The following is a 15,516-nucleotide window of genomic DNA, read 5'->3' on the forward strand; positions in this document are numbered from 1 at the left end:
CCAAACTGTAATTTCTACAAGGATTGCGATTCCTCATTAGTAATAAACAGTAATTACCTTGATGAAGCTTGAACTTTACTTGATTCAGGAATTTCTGGTACAGGTCGATGCCTTAAGATAAAAGACCGGCTTGCTCTTGGAAATACTTTCGTGCAGTTTAGTGTACAGGAATCATATAAGTCATTGTCTATCATTTCTCCTTTAAACTTATAGAATGGAGAATCTGGCTTACTATCAGATAAATCACTCTCATCTGCAAATCTCAGATGCTGGTTTTCCTTGTGTTTTGTCTCACATGAATGAGCAAATGAAGGAGGATCACGAAATACCAAACAGCCAGTCAAGTCCTCATCAGCTTGGTATGCAGCAGTTTCTTTCCGTGATGCATCTGGCTGAGAATTCATTTTAATACTTCCAGTTTGACTGACAGCTTTAAGTATGCTGTCTGAATTCTGGTATAAATGAGAAAAATCCAGACTTGGAAAGCTATCATCATTTGCCTCCATTAAATTTTGCTCCGCAAGGTCAAACTTTTCCTTTTTAATATAAGCTTTATTAACAAGTCGTTCTGACAGTGTTGCAGGTATCAAGCCAGTCCCGTCTACACCTGAATTGCTTACTGGAGACTCCTGATCCGAGGACGAATATTGCTTCTCTTCTAAACCTTTCAAGTCTTTGAATTTCAGATTTTCACAGAAAAGAGAATTTCCTTGAATTTCTGAAAGACTGCTGTCTAATTGCTTAAGAATCCTTCTGCGATGCCCTGTAGGCAACACTCCCATTTGCTGAAGCACACTGTTATTTATTCCCACGCAGTCTGTCACAATGTTATAGCCATATTCTTTAAAGTTAGGAATATACTGTCCAAGGTTAATATTGACCAAAAATTCTTCAATATCAGTGTCATTGCTTGTGGATGACATGACTTCATATCGAATATTGCCCTAAACAGTCATGTACAAATAGTGTCAGGATGTGCGCATGTTCACCAGCAAGAAAGCTCTCTTAAATTTGATGACAGCCAGCCAGCAGAGAATATCAGTTTCTTCAAGACACCTCTTCAAGTTTCTTCAGTTCAAACTTTTTTTTTTTAAACACTGCAAACATATGGAAAATGCAATTAAAAAAAATTCTCACCTGAGCTTCACAATTATCTTGAATAAAAATCTGAAAGCCCCCCCGTCTTTTTTACAGTAATATTTTAAAATTATTTGTATACAAAAATTCCAACAAAACAGCATACACTTTCCATCCTTTTATCTTAGCCTATATAAAGAGAATAGCAAAATCAGTCTTAATGCAGCACAAGTAACACAGACTTAAAACATACATTCCTTAAAACCTACACAGTTAAACATTAAGATGAACAGTTAAGAGATGAACTGCTTATCTACACACACACTCTTATTACACAGTATTTGGACATCAGGGAGAGAAAAAGTTATCTAAGACCAGAACTGGAACCTAAAGCTTTCTTGTTTCCATGCTAGCACCAATTACTACAAAATAGAGCTTCTACTCCCTTATCTTCTGAACCTTAGACTCCTTTTAACAAAGGAACAGACTTTCAGTGGAACAAAGGAAAAATGACCGGCTAGAGCATTCTATGTGAACTGTGCATTGAAGCCCTCTTCAACTGAGAATCCAACTGAACAAGTACTATAATCAATAAAATGGTTTACAACAATAGATCAGGTCCTTCAAACAGTCATGCCAGAAAACTGGAAACAGGTAACTACAAGCTTCTCAACTCTGTCAAGGAAGCAGTTTTCCCTTGGCACAAAGAGTAGAAGAGGCATGACTCTATAAGAAAGTTCTGGCCTCCACATGAGAGACATTTGTTATCTCAAATGCCCATGACAGTTTTTCCTTAGTATTTTTCAACTCAGGTCTTATACTTTCCAGATTTCATCTATTTGAGTTATTTTTTCTTTCAGGGCCATATCTAAATTCAGACTCACAAAATCCAGACGCTACTGTTCTGAAGGTGTTTGAGACAGCCTGAAATCATATCTCTTCAAAGAAGGTTTAATATCAGCAGCAGTCAACAGGTTTTTTCACCTCTCTGTATAAAGAGTATTTTGGCTTTAGGGAAATCTGCTGACTGTAGCAGCTGTCCTGGCATGCAGGTACTAGCCTTAAGCAGCCCGGAAAAGAAAGAAGTGCTTCAGTAGAACAGTGTTAAGACTTAAGTAGCAATTAGAAGGAGAAAAACTCTTATGCCCAGAATTTATCCATGGCATTGATAGCTCATTCTTCAAAGTATTTCCTGACAAAAAGCACACTACTAATGACCTAGAATTGAAGCTTAAAAAGTTGCCTAAGTTTTTACTGTATCAATTCCTCAATAAATTCCTCAATAAAGGATAAAAACTCTTCCTGTGATATTCCTCCAATGTCTTTTGAATATATAAGCTGTTATTCAGAAATGCAGTTGTAAATAAATATTTACACCCCTCCTTATTCCCTAAAGCCACATACAAGTAAATATAAATTTAAAATAATGTACTGAATGAAGCACAACAGTTATCACTGCTATTGGTGATTGCACTTTACTATGATTATTAAATAAATTGTTAAATAACTACCTCAATCAACTACCTCAACTACCTCAGTCTTTTCTTGCAAAATTTCATAAATATCTTTATTACCCCCACACTTTTTCAAAAAGTGGTAATCGAAACCAAGGAAAAGACTAAACTCTTCATACTTACACCATATACATATGTATGTGACAGAATAATAAGAAGGAGATGAACAAACCTACATTTTTCTGAAATCAACACAGCACACTTACTATAAGTGTTCCGTTATTTAAAAGAAGTTATTGGATTCTTACTGGTCTCTTTAACTTCATTTGTGTGGTAATATTTTTATCAGCTTTTATCACTAACTACAAGTCTGAGAAGTGACTTATTATCTTAATATTAAATTGGTACAATTAAATCTGTTTAGAGAGAGAGCTCTATAGATCAATCAGATATCAACTGCTCAAGAGAGATTAAGTTTATTATGGAGTTAACCCTCACTAAAAGATTCCAAAGTCATTTAAATTCAAAAAGCCTTGTATTGAGCTAAACTGATTAACAACCCATTTTCAGATTTACCTTTGTCCTTTCCCAACCTGCATGTTTATCTAAACTCTCATCATTCCTTTAAAAATTTCAGACATCAGCATTTCCTCAAATTTTTCATAGCCATAAAGGACATAATTCAACAGTATGGCCTCCATCCATCTCTAAACCCTGGAAAATACAAATGTAAATACCTAGTGTCTTAAGAAGTTGAATATATATTCTGAAATTCTGAGTACAGAATGAAACAATAATTAGTACAGAAGTTACTAAGTGGGAAAAAAGTATGAGATAGGCACTTTTAGGGTCAGAAAATAGTCCTTCATGTCATCATCATGGCTAGGCTTCGCGAACGAAGATTTGGGAAGGCTCTATCCACATTTGTTACAGGCACGCTGGTGGCTTATGAGGCCAATATGAGACAGACATATCCAATTGCAAAAGACACAGCAGAAAGACTCCTTAGATGGTATATTCTGCATGTACCCACTAATTAAAACAAAGAAACAAAGAAACAAACAAAAACAACCCATATATATCCAAATATATAAAACCCCTACAGTGTTAGCATATCAGTCTAAGAGTTTCAAAGTTGCAGCTGCAGCTGGTTATCTCAGCCATTTCCACCTTCCTTGGCAGTTCTGGGTTTCATGGTAGCATTTGGCTATTTTTTCCCTAAGGTGTTAGTGTTTATTTTCAGACAGCATAATTTGTTCAATCCCTCCACCTTTTGCAGTAACAAAAAATACACTTAGGAAAGTAGCTTTAGCTATATGTTTATAAATAAATATATGTCTTTTATGTAAACATATATATTTATACCCACACACTCTCTTCAGTATTTAATACAGTTTTTACCACATGCAATAGTTTTGCCTACACCTCATTCGGGAACACCTCCACTGTTGCTGCTTCAGGACCTCAAATAGCCATGTATTATCAGCTATCTGGATTCTAACCCATCTCTGTATAAACCACCTAACAATGCAAAAGATTATGCAGCACAGAACAAACTTTGTTTCCAAATCTGCAAGAATGATTACTTTTTACAGTGTATTTTATGAGCAAAACATGTAACAGTCTGAGGAAGGAACTGCCTCCTGAGAAGACATTTTGACCACAGAATTCTAACACTGCTAGAAGATGAAGCCCAAGCCACTTTCTGTTTCTGTAGTAGTCTATGGCAGAAGTTGCCAATGCATCTATAATAAAGACACACTATAGATCTGGCCTGGCTATACAGCTGGTTAAATACCAGTAAGTTCACAGTCACATATTATTTTGTGGGTCTGAGCAAAGGGTATACTGACAACTGATTTGGTTTGACTACTCACACAGAGATTAAAGTAACAAACAGCTAAACAAATCTATACATCCTAGTGAATATATTGTAGGCTAGTAGATGAATTCTGAACTGTTTCTTACAGTGTTTTATTCTTACTAAAGGCTTGAACTAAAGAAGTATACAGAAAAGCAGAACTCAAGAACCACCGTATTTATTCAATACACTAATCATTTCTATGTGATTAATATAAATTTTAAAAATAATTTAATCTCCTCCTTAGTTTTAATTGCAAAATAATAATAAATCCTAAAGAATGTTTGTAAAGCACTAGATATGGAGTGCATATATATGACATATGCACATTTATATGAATACATGCATTCTCTTTCACATCCATATTTGTACCATTATGAGTTTAAGTCAAGATCGTTAGCACACATGGTTGCATATATCTTATAAAACAAAACTTCTTTTAAGAGCAAGGCAAAATAGATTTTTCCTACGTAGAAACATACATTAAAAAAACAAAAAATTAACACAAAACCCCACAAACAAACAAAAAACAAAAAGACCAACCAACCAAGGGGAATTTGGTCTTGCTTAAATGAAATTGATTCTTACTGTAGTATCATATTCTCCTATACAGGGTAACCAAGACAAAAGTCACCGTTCCCAACACGGTTACTAAAAACGGGAAAATAGTACAGTGGTTATACAGAAATTGAACTTCTTGGAAGACATTTGACCATTCAATTTTATCAAAATAAGGATAAACATCTAAATTGCTATGTGGAAAAAAAACAATACAAGGGAAACCATCCAAGGTTTTTTTGTAAGAAAATAAGTTTTGGCAGGGGATGAATTGCAATATGTGTTGCACATCTCAAGCCTTCTATGGGATCATCCAGCTTTCTTTCATAGGAGATGATGTTTCTCACACTTCTTTACAAACTGATTTTCAACTTCTTCCTTTTCCCATCTTACGAAGAGACTTAGACAAGAGCGTCAAGAAAACTCAGAGTGGCCTAACAGTTCTTTCGTTTTACTAAAACTGACAGCTAAACAGCATCAAAGAAAAAAGGGTAACTATAACTATCAGGACTCTTCCCTCACATGGAGGATAAGTACCTGCATCTAGCATTCTGAAAAGCTATGTCAGCTGATTTTACAATTCTTCCATTCTATGATTTTCAAGTTGAAAAGTCTTCAAGACAACACTGACTGGAAGATAGACAAATCTTTGCTGAAGCAAGCAAGCAATCCAAATTTTAATAATGAAATGTGTGTACAGTAGCTTATAGCTGAATACAGAAATACTCCAGTGAAACTTTTTTTTCCTTTTTTAATATCAATACAGAGAAAACCTGAAGAAAGTGTCAAACCTTTAAAAGTACATGGCAAGATAATCACACTTTAAGCAATCAGTTCAACAAACATAAGCAAGTTCAGGCTTGCTCCTAGCTTCTGCTAAACCACATACTACATTAAGCAGGCAAAAAAAACCAACCAAAGCAAAATAAAACTGTACAACAGGACTTACCATGGAGTAGAATGAAATCTGCAAGTAGTGAATTTCACATCTTCCAGTTGTAATTGACTCCATAAAAACTGACAAGATTAACAGGCCTAGAAAACATTGTAGATTAAATATCTTTCCCAGAACTTATATAATACAATCAGCATACTGACTGCATGCTAAAAAAAAAAAAAAGAAAAGCCAAACAAAAAAAACCAAAAACCAACCAACCAAACAAAAAAACCCCAACCAAACAAAAACAAATGCAAACACGTCCCTCAAATTACCTTTTTAAAGTGATTACTTAATGAATTAGCATGGGTCAAGTCAGAGCAACATACTGATGGAAACGATTACAATAGAACCATTCCCTTTATCAATACAAGGAAGTTACTAAGTTATTTACAAAATAACTTTAATCATATCCTCTGTCAAAATGCTTCTTTGGCTTTTCTTAATTTTAGAACACTTCTCTTCCAGAGAAAGTTAAGCCACCTTTACTACCTCGGAGTCAAACCTCATACTGCAAGAAATTCCAGTGGAACAACTTGCAGAGTCGCTGGAGTAAGGAACTGCCTGATATGAATAAGCAAGCTAAAGGTGGAATTGGAACTGAAGCAAGTTGCTGTGGCAACACTAGGGTGCTGTAGCCTTCACTATGTATTTTCGATCCAGGACATCCTACTAAATCTTTAACTTTCTTAAAATTTCTGGTAAAATTTCCAGAAACATAATGGCAGCTAACCAGGTCTGACTTCACAAAAACAACTCACAGAGTAAACAAATACACAGTAATAAAGCACTGTTCTTTAGCAGGGCATTTACATACAAACCGTTAAAACAACTTGAGCCAGAAAGAAAATAGAGAGCAACATACGCCTTGTCTCCGACCTGCCCACCAGCTGCTTCTCGTCCGATCCCAACTTCGGTATCTGTGGCTCATGTGAGACATGCCCCGTACCAAGCCACTGCTTCGCCCTTGCGCCCGCCGGGAACTTCGCAGTGACTCTCCTGCCGCGGGACCGGCACCTCCAGCACCGCGCACAGCAGAGCCCGGGCAGACCCTGCCCAACACCCGCACCCCCCGCGCCCCGCCGGGACCGGCTCACCTTTGGCAAAGACCAGCGGCGACGGCGAGAGGAGGAAGCGCACGGCTTCAGATTGCTTTGGCTTTCTGTTCTCCCTCCGGCACCCTGGTCCTTCTCTGTCTTTGCTAGTTTTCTCTTTTCTTCCTTCCTTCCTGCCTGCCTGCCTAGCTCCACACCCCACCCCCACGCCGATCCCCGTCAGGCGCGCCCGCGGCGCGGAGCTCCCCCCCTGCCGTCCTCCTTCCCTCCCTTCCCTCCCGCAGGAGGCGGCCGCACCTGGGCGCGCCGGGAGCGCTGCCGCCCCTCCGCGCGCGCCCGGGCTGCCGGGCTGGGGCTCAGGGCGTTCTGGCCGGGCAGCATATTTCTTGGGGAGGAGTCAGCAGGGAGCCCGCTGGCAGCCGCAGGCTCCGGAGCACTTTCTGCCTCAGCGCATCGCTTCAGAGGCGGCCGTGTCCTGTGCGCCCCAGCCCGGGCTGGGCAGGCGGCGTCTCCCTCCCTGCCAGGCCTCCCGGCAAAGGGCATCTCAGTATCACCTCTGTCACCGCACGGAGCCGTGCTCAGGGCAGGCGCCCCAGCTGCGAGGAAGTAGGACAGCCTGCCAGTAGTGGCACAGCTGTGATCACTTGCTGCAAAAAAGAAAAAGTTACTGAGCTTTCAGTAACTCCTGTCACTTCCCCAATTCTTGGAACTGGCCCATGTCTGTAAATTACTGTCACTCAGCTGAAACTAGCTTTTTGTTACACAAAATGATACTGAAAGTATTTATGTGTACTCCACCGGCGGATATACACATCCTCCTCTTAAAGTATCAGTTCTGATTTTTTCTAATTAATGCCAAGGAGGTTCCAGAAGGTTCACACTGTTGCAGCTGAAGTCCTAAGTCTGCCACTCACCCTACTGAAGGAGAAAAGAAGACACGAGATACTGAGACAAATAAGCCAATTATTAAAGCGTTAACTGAGGAGCAAATAAATCTGTGTTCTCTTTCCTTCTTCAAAGACTGCTTCCTACACATTAAGTACAGACTAACTAAATAGCCTTACTAGTAATAAGGCTGTTAAAAACTGTTGGTGCTATGGTAATAAAAAGATTTCATGATCACAATTTTGCATGCAAACAGTTTTTTCAGTCTCTCACTTCGAGTAAAAACGATTAGAAGTTTGCAGTCCAGCGTTATAGCACCAATTCCAGTGCTGCCCAAGCGCTTCTGAAAACCCAGCTGCAAGTTCTAATTATTAGATACATAAATACCCGTGTATCAAAAAAATGCAGTTAATTTTACCCCTAAACTTGTATTATGCAGGAAGAAAATGCCACTCTAGTGTAAGCTTTTGGGTTTGCCTTTTTTTGATAATCTAAAGAACTTTGCTTAGTTCTTGCTTGTCTTTTTATTACTGCTTTTTCAGTCTGTCTCAGTGTTATTCCTAGTTATTTGCAAAGGGACCCATATGTTTCCAAACCAAGTGAGTGCTCAGATGTGATTCAGGTAAGTATAACACCCTTTTTGGTCATAGCCTTTCTGGATTGTAACCTAATGACTCACAGAGTCATCTGATCACAGATTTGCCTAACATTTCCAGCTAAGCCCAGCTTCCTTTCAGAACAGTAAGAATTCCAATGAATACTGACTTAGAAAAGGAATTTTAACCACAGTAACTTAAACTATTTGAAAGATTCAGGTCCTGTAAACAACAAAAGGCCTGCCCCCTTTGCAAGGCTTACCTCACCATGCAAAAACACAGTTAATTATCAGTTTGTGGTAGGCTGAATTTCTTTCTCCTGCAAGTCTTAAAGTATGATCATTGATTAATACCCTTGAGCTCTTCTCTCTTCTCTGTCAAGAAATTCACAAGTCCTTTCTTTCTCTTCCAGGAGACCCACATGATTTTCCCATGTCAGCAGGCCATTGGCAGAGACTACAGATAATAGTCCTCTCGGCATTTTGTTTAAAAAAGGGTGTCAGAGTCTCACAAGGAACACACTAAAAGATATTGCCTTCAGCACTTTTATACTTGTGCTGTAATAGTGTCTTCCCTTATTGTGTCTCAATCATAATTTTACTTGTCTACTTCCCTTGACCACAATACAAGACCACAAGAACTGAGATATTTTTTTCTTTTTTTTTGAGAGGGGCAAAGACTCAGAGAAATAAGCATTAAACACCTACTCAGTTATGTTTACTTATTTCTGTTTGTACTATGTCCAGAAAAATGACAATATACACAAGTTCATTTTAAGCCAAGTTTTGCTAATAAGGGTTTTTGTGTATGTCTAAATGGCATTATCAGTACCATGCAAACACATATGTTGTTTTCTTCTTTTTTAGAAATAAAGTAGTATAATTTAATATATGGTGTTTTCCTCTTTGTTAAAAATAAAGTAGCATAATTTATCTGCTTCTAAGAAAGCTCTTAAGTCGCTGATTTATCTACAGCATATAGTTCTGTTAAAGCATGGAATGGCAGCTTTCTAACACTATGATAAAAAAAAGTCTTACAAAAATCTAACAGGAAATTGTACCTTACTAATTTTGATGTAGTTCAGATATGGCATAAGGCAGAGTACTATTCTATGACTTGCTGATAAGACTCAGTTTTGGAAAATCTGTTGAAAAGCCTGAAAAATGCAGAGATTTAGTTATCTGATAATTTCTTCTTCACTTGAGTTTCTGTGCTGCTGTCATCCAATAAGTGTTATGTAGGCAATTTTTTTTTAGTTGCTCAAGAAAAAATTTCAGTCTAGAAACTAATTATAAGAAGTTGCATGACTCTTGCTGTATTCTCTGAAAGACCGTAGGGATTTTGGTATCTTAAAATGTATTTGACAATACAAGAAGGTCATTCATAGTAAACATGCTAATATTACCTTCTAGCTCAGAATTATCATTACAAACACCTTTAAAATAATATTGTTTTCCAGTAATTGATATTGGCCTGACTTTTTTTTTAGCATCGGTCCATGAGAATAACTATGTAAGCCTGTGTCTAAGTGAAGATAGAATAATGCAATCTAAACTGTACAGGAACTGATCCTTAAAATATGAATCTATCCCAGATTTCCACACTCTGTGTGGTTTGTTGTAAGTCAGAGTAGATGATTGCCACATTTCTTATTGTTTATTAAGTTGTAAAGTAACTGATTCGAACTAGTCAGCCATTTTCCAATTTTCAAATATTGTAATTTTTGAGTGTGTATATCTTTAAAACTGTGGATCAGTGCTACTTGCTGAATATTTATTCTATTTAAAAACTCCAAATCTAGCTGTACAAACAGCAAATTGATAAGATAAACTAGGAGAAACAACTGCTACTCCTTCCTTTATGGATGGCCTTCAAGCAGCTCTGATATTTACATGAAGTTTGTCAGCTCTCTAAAAATACATAGAAGAATTGAGTTTATTTGTGACTTTTGATGAGATTATTTCTCTTTCTCCTGTAAAAGAAAAAAGCACACATTCTCGTTTAACACAGTCCATGATATATAGCAACATCTAAGTTCTAAACTTGGTCTTCGGCAATCTGTTCAGTCTCATTTGCTCCTTTTAAAGCAGAAATAATAAAATTCATCCACCAGTCTCCTCAAGGTGTTGAGAAGGTTAAATATATTTAGATTTTGGAGTTTATGAAGCATTATAAGAAATTAAGTGTTACCTACATCTCAAACAACCAGCAGGTGAACATCTAGACCTTTTACAACTTGAGCCTCACTATTATTGTTATAGTATAGCATTGATATTTCATTAATAAAATATCAGGATAACTAACTTTGGAAATTAAATCATGCATTACAATTTTCATAAGCTGAGTTCTAGCCTGAGATAACATACTTCATTCAGGGTAAGACAAAATGCCACAAAGCTTCAGAAAAATGATAGGAATGCAGTTAAGAATGAGCACAAGAGTTAAAATATCAAGGTTCCATTTTTGCATTTGCTATCAACTGTTTATGTGTCCTTGGGATTCCTCTCAGCCAGTTACTCAGGCCATTCTAACTCAGTTACTTTTGTATATCACAATGGATACCAACCTTCATTTTTACTCAGACATGTAAGCCAGTTTGACCTGTACCCCATATATTAATGTAATTTATAGTCAGTCTGATTTCCAGGAAGCTTCATAAGATAGTTCCCTGTACCATATGATGGATTTGTATTTTTAGACTATCACTTTGTAAGCTATTAATGTTATTCTGTACAAGTATGATAGCACAATGATTTTGGCTTTTACCATCTTATTTTCTTTAATGGCTGTAAGTTCAACCTTAGTGCAGTCTGTTTTGTTAAAACTACTGATGAGCTCATGAAATAGTCCCTTTAAGATATTTTTATATTGATATTTGACTTTTGAAACAAATACCATAAAAGTAATGCCACAGGGTGATGTACTGTTTCCTAATTACTTTTATAATACACTGATTTTTTTCTCTCCCTTACCAATTCTTGTGACAGTTGAGTTGGAACAAATTTTTGGCTTACATATTATACATGGTACTCAACTGCACATGTAAAATCGTCTCAAGTCAAGAAGTTATTCAGATTAACTGACATACTCTTTACAATCATAAAACCACTTGTAAACCAATAGTAAAGTTTGCTTTTAATTAGCACCCCTCATGCAGTGGTAATGGGTGAATCAAAAACTTTGAACGTGACCTCACTTTCAACAAGACTCTACAAAGATTGCAATTCAAAATACATCCTCTGGGACAAGAAGAAGGCTTCAAGAAATTAAAAAGGCTCTATCTACTGCCTTTTGCCAAAGCACACAAGCCAAGCATATGCCAAGCATACAATTCCCTGGACTACCTGCTCCATGTCTTGTCTCAAACCTGAACCCAAAACTGTGGATACAGCCCTATGAGGTTGTGATTCCCCACTTTCATATATATTGATACATGTTTTACTCTACAGACATGCTGAGAATTTTGTCTGCAATACTGCTTTATTTGAATTCACTGCTTATGAGGAAGCAAAAGCATGTCCTATGTACAAGGTTCACCTAAGTTTACAAGCCTAGAAATGAAAATTTATTCTAGCAAGGCAGGCAAAATAAGCTCTTGCTTCAAATGAAAGTCATCTAACCAAGAAAAAAAAAAGGAAAATGTAGAAATTCCTGTCATCAATGTCTCATTGTAGTTGCTGACTAGGATTTCTCCAAGAAATCTGTCACTAGAAAGTCTAATGGTTTTAATACTTTCTTTTCACAGTACCTGTGTTCAGTGTGGCACCTTATCCTAGCACTTCTGTCTCTCATTTATATTTAAAGGTTTTCAAGTTGCTTTTGAATACAAATGTACCTTCAAAGCCTGTGACACATTCTTTTCTATTTCTTTGCTATTGCTCTCATTTACAGGATCTAGTTATCTTGACATAACTTCCTGTCATCTTTGAGAAGTGTAATGGAGCATTCTTTAACTTATTTCAAAATAAATCCCTCTGAGGAACTTACCTGCACATCCAAGTGCTAGATTTTTCCCATATTCTTCTTTTGCAGTTTATTGAATTGTAATGAATCGCACATCATTAAGGTTTTCTCTGCACAGCATTGGCTAGCTCACACTCAACGGAAACCACATATGACACTTTTGAAGATGCTATTAGTTTTAAAGGTCACAGATTCAGCTACCTCCTTCTCTCTTTTATTTTACTTGTTGCCTAAGCAAATTTAGCATGGAAAGTAATGAAACATAATAGACATCACAGAACTAGTTTTAGACAAAAAAATTTCCAAAGTACAGTCATGATTGAAATTGTATATACTTTCACACTTTTATTTAGGTCTGATGAAACACATTATCATAAAATCATAGAATAGCCTGAGTTGGAAGGGACTTTAAAGATGATCTAGTCCCAACTCCCTGCTATAAGCAGAGACACTAGACTAGATTGCTCAGAGCTCCATCCAGGCTGATCTTAAACACTTCCAGAAATAGGGCATCCACAACTTCTCTGGACAACCTGTTCCTTCTCTTCTGTTTTCTCTTTTCCTCATTGCTTTCTGCCCAAATCATGATAGCTGGCTCATTTCCCAGAATTCCAATGCTCTTAATGGGGCTAAACTGGAGGCTTACTGTATATACAAACAATACTTCAATAGAAAACTCATAATGAAAATACCCCATCTGTCCATGACTAATTTCTTCTTAAATTATTAGGTTAAGCTAGAAGATGAGAGATAGTAAATCTTTGAATTTTTACTACATACATCCCATTTCACAAATAGTTTCCTTAGTTTTCTGCCTCTTTTCCAAATAACAAATTGAGCAACAGTCTCAAATGTAAAATGGTAAATGTTAAAAGTAGACAAGCCACCTGGGGAGTTCCAGTAACCTTAATTATTTTAGATAAACAAAGGATGACATATTCTGCCTACAATTTTGAATTAGATTACCATTTAAGAAATCTTATTCCAGTGCTCAGCTTGTGTTACAAACTGCTGAAACTGATGATAGCACAACATTCTATATCTGAAAGTTATAATTCTTGCTATCTTTTTCATCTTCTTCTATACAGAAAATGTCATACTTCCTTCAAACATTGCTTTGTAACAAGGGTATCTCTTAAGAGCAATAAAGATTTAACTCCAGTATTGAGGACAGCAGTATAAATGGACTGGGACTTTGTCATTAGGAAAAGAAATACCATCAACTGAAAACAACACTTTCATGTCATGTTTCTACAGCCTTTCCCTTTCTCAAGTTTAATTAAAATTGCAATTAAATGTCACTTCAATATTAGATAGAAAAGACTACAGGTTTTCTTGTATAATTAAACACAACATTAAAACAACATCAATAATATTTAATAACTACAAAATATTATTGCTGATCACATCAAAAAGACATTTTGCTTTCAAGAAATAGTTTTTTCTAAAGGTTATAATTAGGTTACCACTTATGCATTTTACAGTTCAAGCTGGATTTTAGGCAGAGTAGATTTTCAAGTAGATTTTCAAGATTTTTTTCCTGTAGAAGAATGTAAATAGGACAATAAAGTGTATGGATTTGAGAGTATATACTGATATTTTTATCTTCCTCTTTATTTTCGCTATATTTTGTGGGTCTGTGCTCAAGTAGTAAGGACAGATTACATGGGTTTGAAGTGCCTCTTGCCATTCCAAATAGGAGGACATTGCCCACCAAAGATAAAAACTCAAAGCCCCAGTCTGCAGTCTCTTTGATTGGTATATTCAAACTGCTTAGAAACAGTTATCAATTAAACTAAAAGAGAACACATAAAGAATATAACCTGTCTTTTTCTTTTCTTTTTTTTTTCTTTTTTCACAGATTACAAAGATAACCAAAGACTGTGGCTATGCAGTTTGACATAGAGCAGGCTCAGAAATGTGAAAACCACAGTTAGCACCCTGAACCCATGTTCTATGTGTTAGCTCTACCCCAGAACAGCTGATTATAGCTTGTTTTCTCAACAATGGTTGCCCAAAACCTCCACAGAAGCTAGGTTAAATCTAATTGCAAATTTAGGCAAATACCACCATGTTGCATTGAAGTGAATACAGGTATAAAGGTGGCCCCACACAGAGGTTTAGCACAGGCTCAGACTTGCTTGCCTCCTAAAGTCTGGAGCTTTGCCTTTCCTGACATGAGGCTCATGAACATTTGATTCATAGTTGAGACGGCCTAAAGTCAAGTACTGTGACTGCACCCAGAGAGAAATACTTTTTCTAACCATGTTATTTTATAATTATGTATTTCAAGGTGATTACGACTTTCTTCAAAAAATCCAACACTGATCACTGTGTAGAGTTCTAAATAAACCATTGACATGAACATATAATATAAATTCTATGGCACAGCATGTCTATGGCACTCTTAGCTTTTCTTATATTATTGTTAGTTTTTTATTTGGGCTTTAGAATACCAGAGACTGGAAGAAAAACCATTACACATATTTTTAAATATGAATAGATCAGTAAATGCACCAAAATGCCTTCACTGTCACATACTGAACTTTGCATTATACGCAGAGTATGTAGACAGAACTTTCTGGGTCTGCATCACACACCCTAATCTCCTTTTCTAGGAGAACAAAGTCCACTTCCTTTGTTATCAGCTATGCAACAGTGCTAAGGTATTCTGAAAACAACATGCATATCTGCTAAATGGTAACTTAATTTAAATGTATAATTTGATCCCTATTTTTTCTAAATTTGATATTTTGTTCCTCCTACATCCAAGGCTTCTATTGAATACGGATGAAAAAGCTATTTTTTTTAACGGACTCTTCAAATACTTAGAGAATATTGTTAAATGTGAAAGAGAATATAGTTAAATGTGAAAGTAACTCAGGAATAGGAATAGTTTTAAAACAAAATCAAGCACAAAACCAATTTTCCAATTTGTTTTTTTTCCTAACATAACTTTGCTGAAGAGTAGAATCACTCTTCAGAAAGTCAAAATTTAATTGAGAACTAAACTCTAAGGATGAGCACCAAGCTCTTTTATTAGTTCTTTCACACAAAATAAATAAATAAATACCAAGACTTGAAAAAAAAACAGTCTAGTAACAATTCCATATTTATCACAACTGTTCTT

At 36.4% G+C, this 15,516-nt stretch overlaps 1 protein-coding gene across 1 annotated transcript in view; it reads right to left on the bottom strand.

Moving 5' to 3' along the window:
- ARAP2 (ArfGAP with RhoGAP domain, ankyrin repeat and PH domain 2) overlaps window positions 1–956 on the bottom strand; it is a 117,360-nt gene extending 116,404 nt beyond the window's left edge. The window contains exon 1 of the mRNA XM_018068149.2: window positions 58–956. Coding sequence (XP_017923638.2) covers window positions 58–923 — 866 coding nt within the window. The 5' untranslated portion in view covers window positions 924–956. The remainder of the gene's footprint in view (window positions 1–57) is intronic.
- Between the last annotated feature and the right edge of the window lie 14,560 nt (window positions 957–15,516).

The sequence above is a fragment of the Manacus vitellinus genome, unplaced genomic scaffold, assembly GCF_001715985.3.
Source record: "Manacus vitellinus isolate BGI_N305 unplaced genomic scaffold, ASM171598v3 scaffold_0_pilon, whole genome shotgun sequence".
Taxonomy (NCBI): Eukaryota; Metazoa; Chordata; class Aves; order Passeriformes; family Pipridae; genus Manacus; species Manacus vitellinus.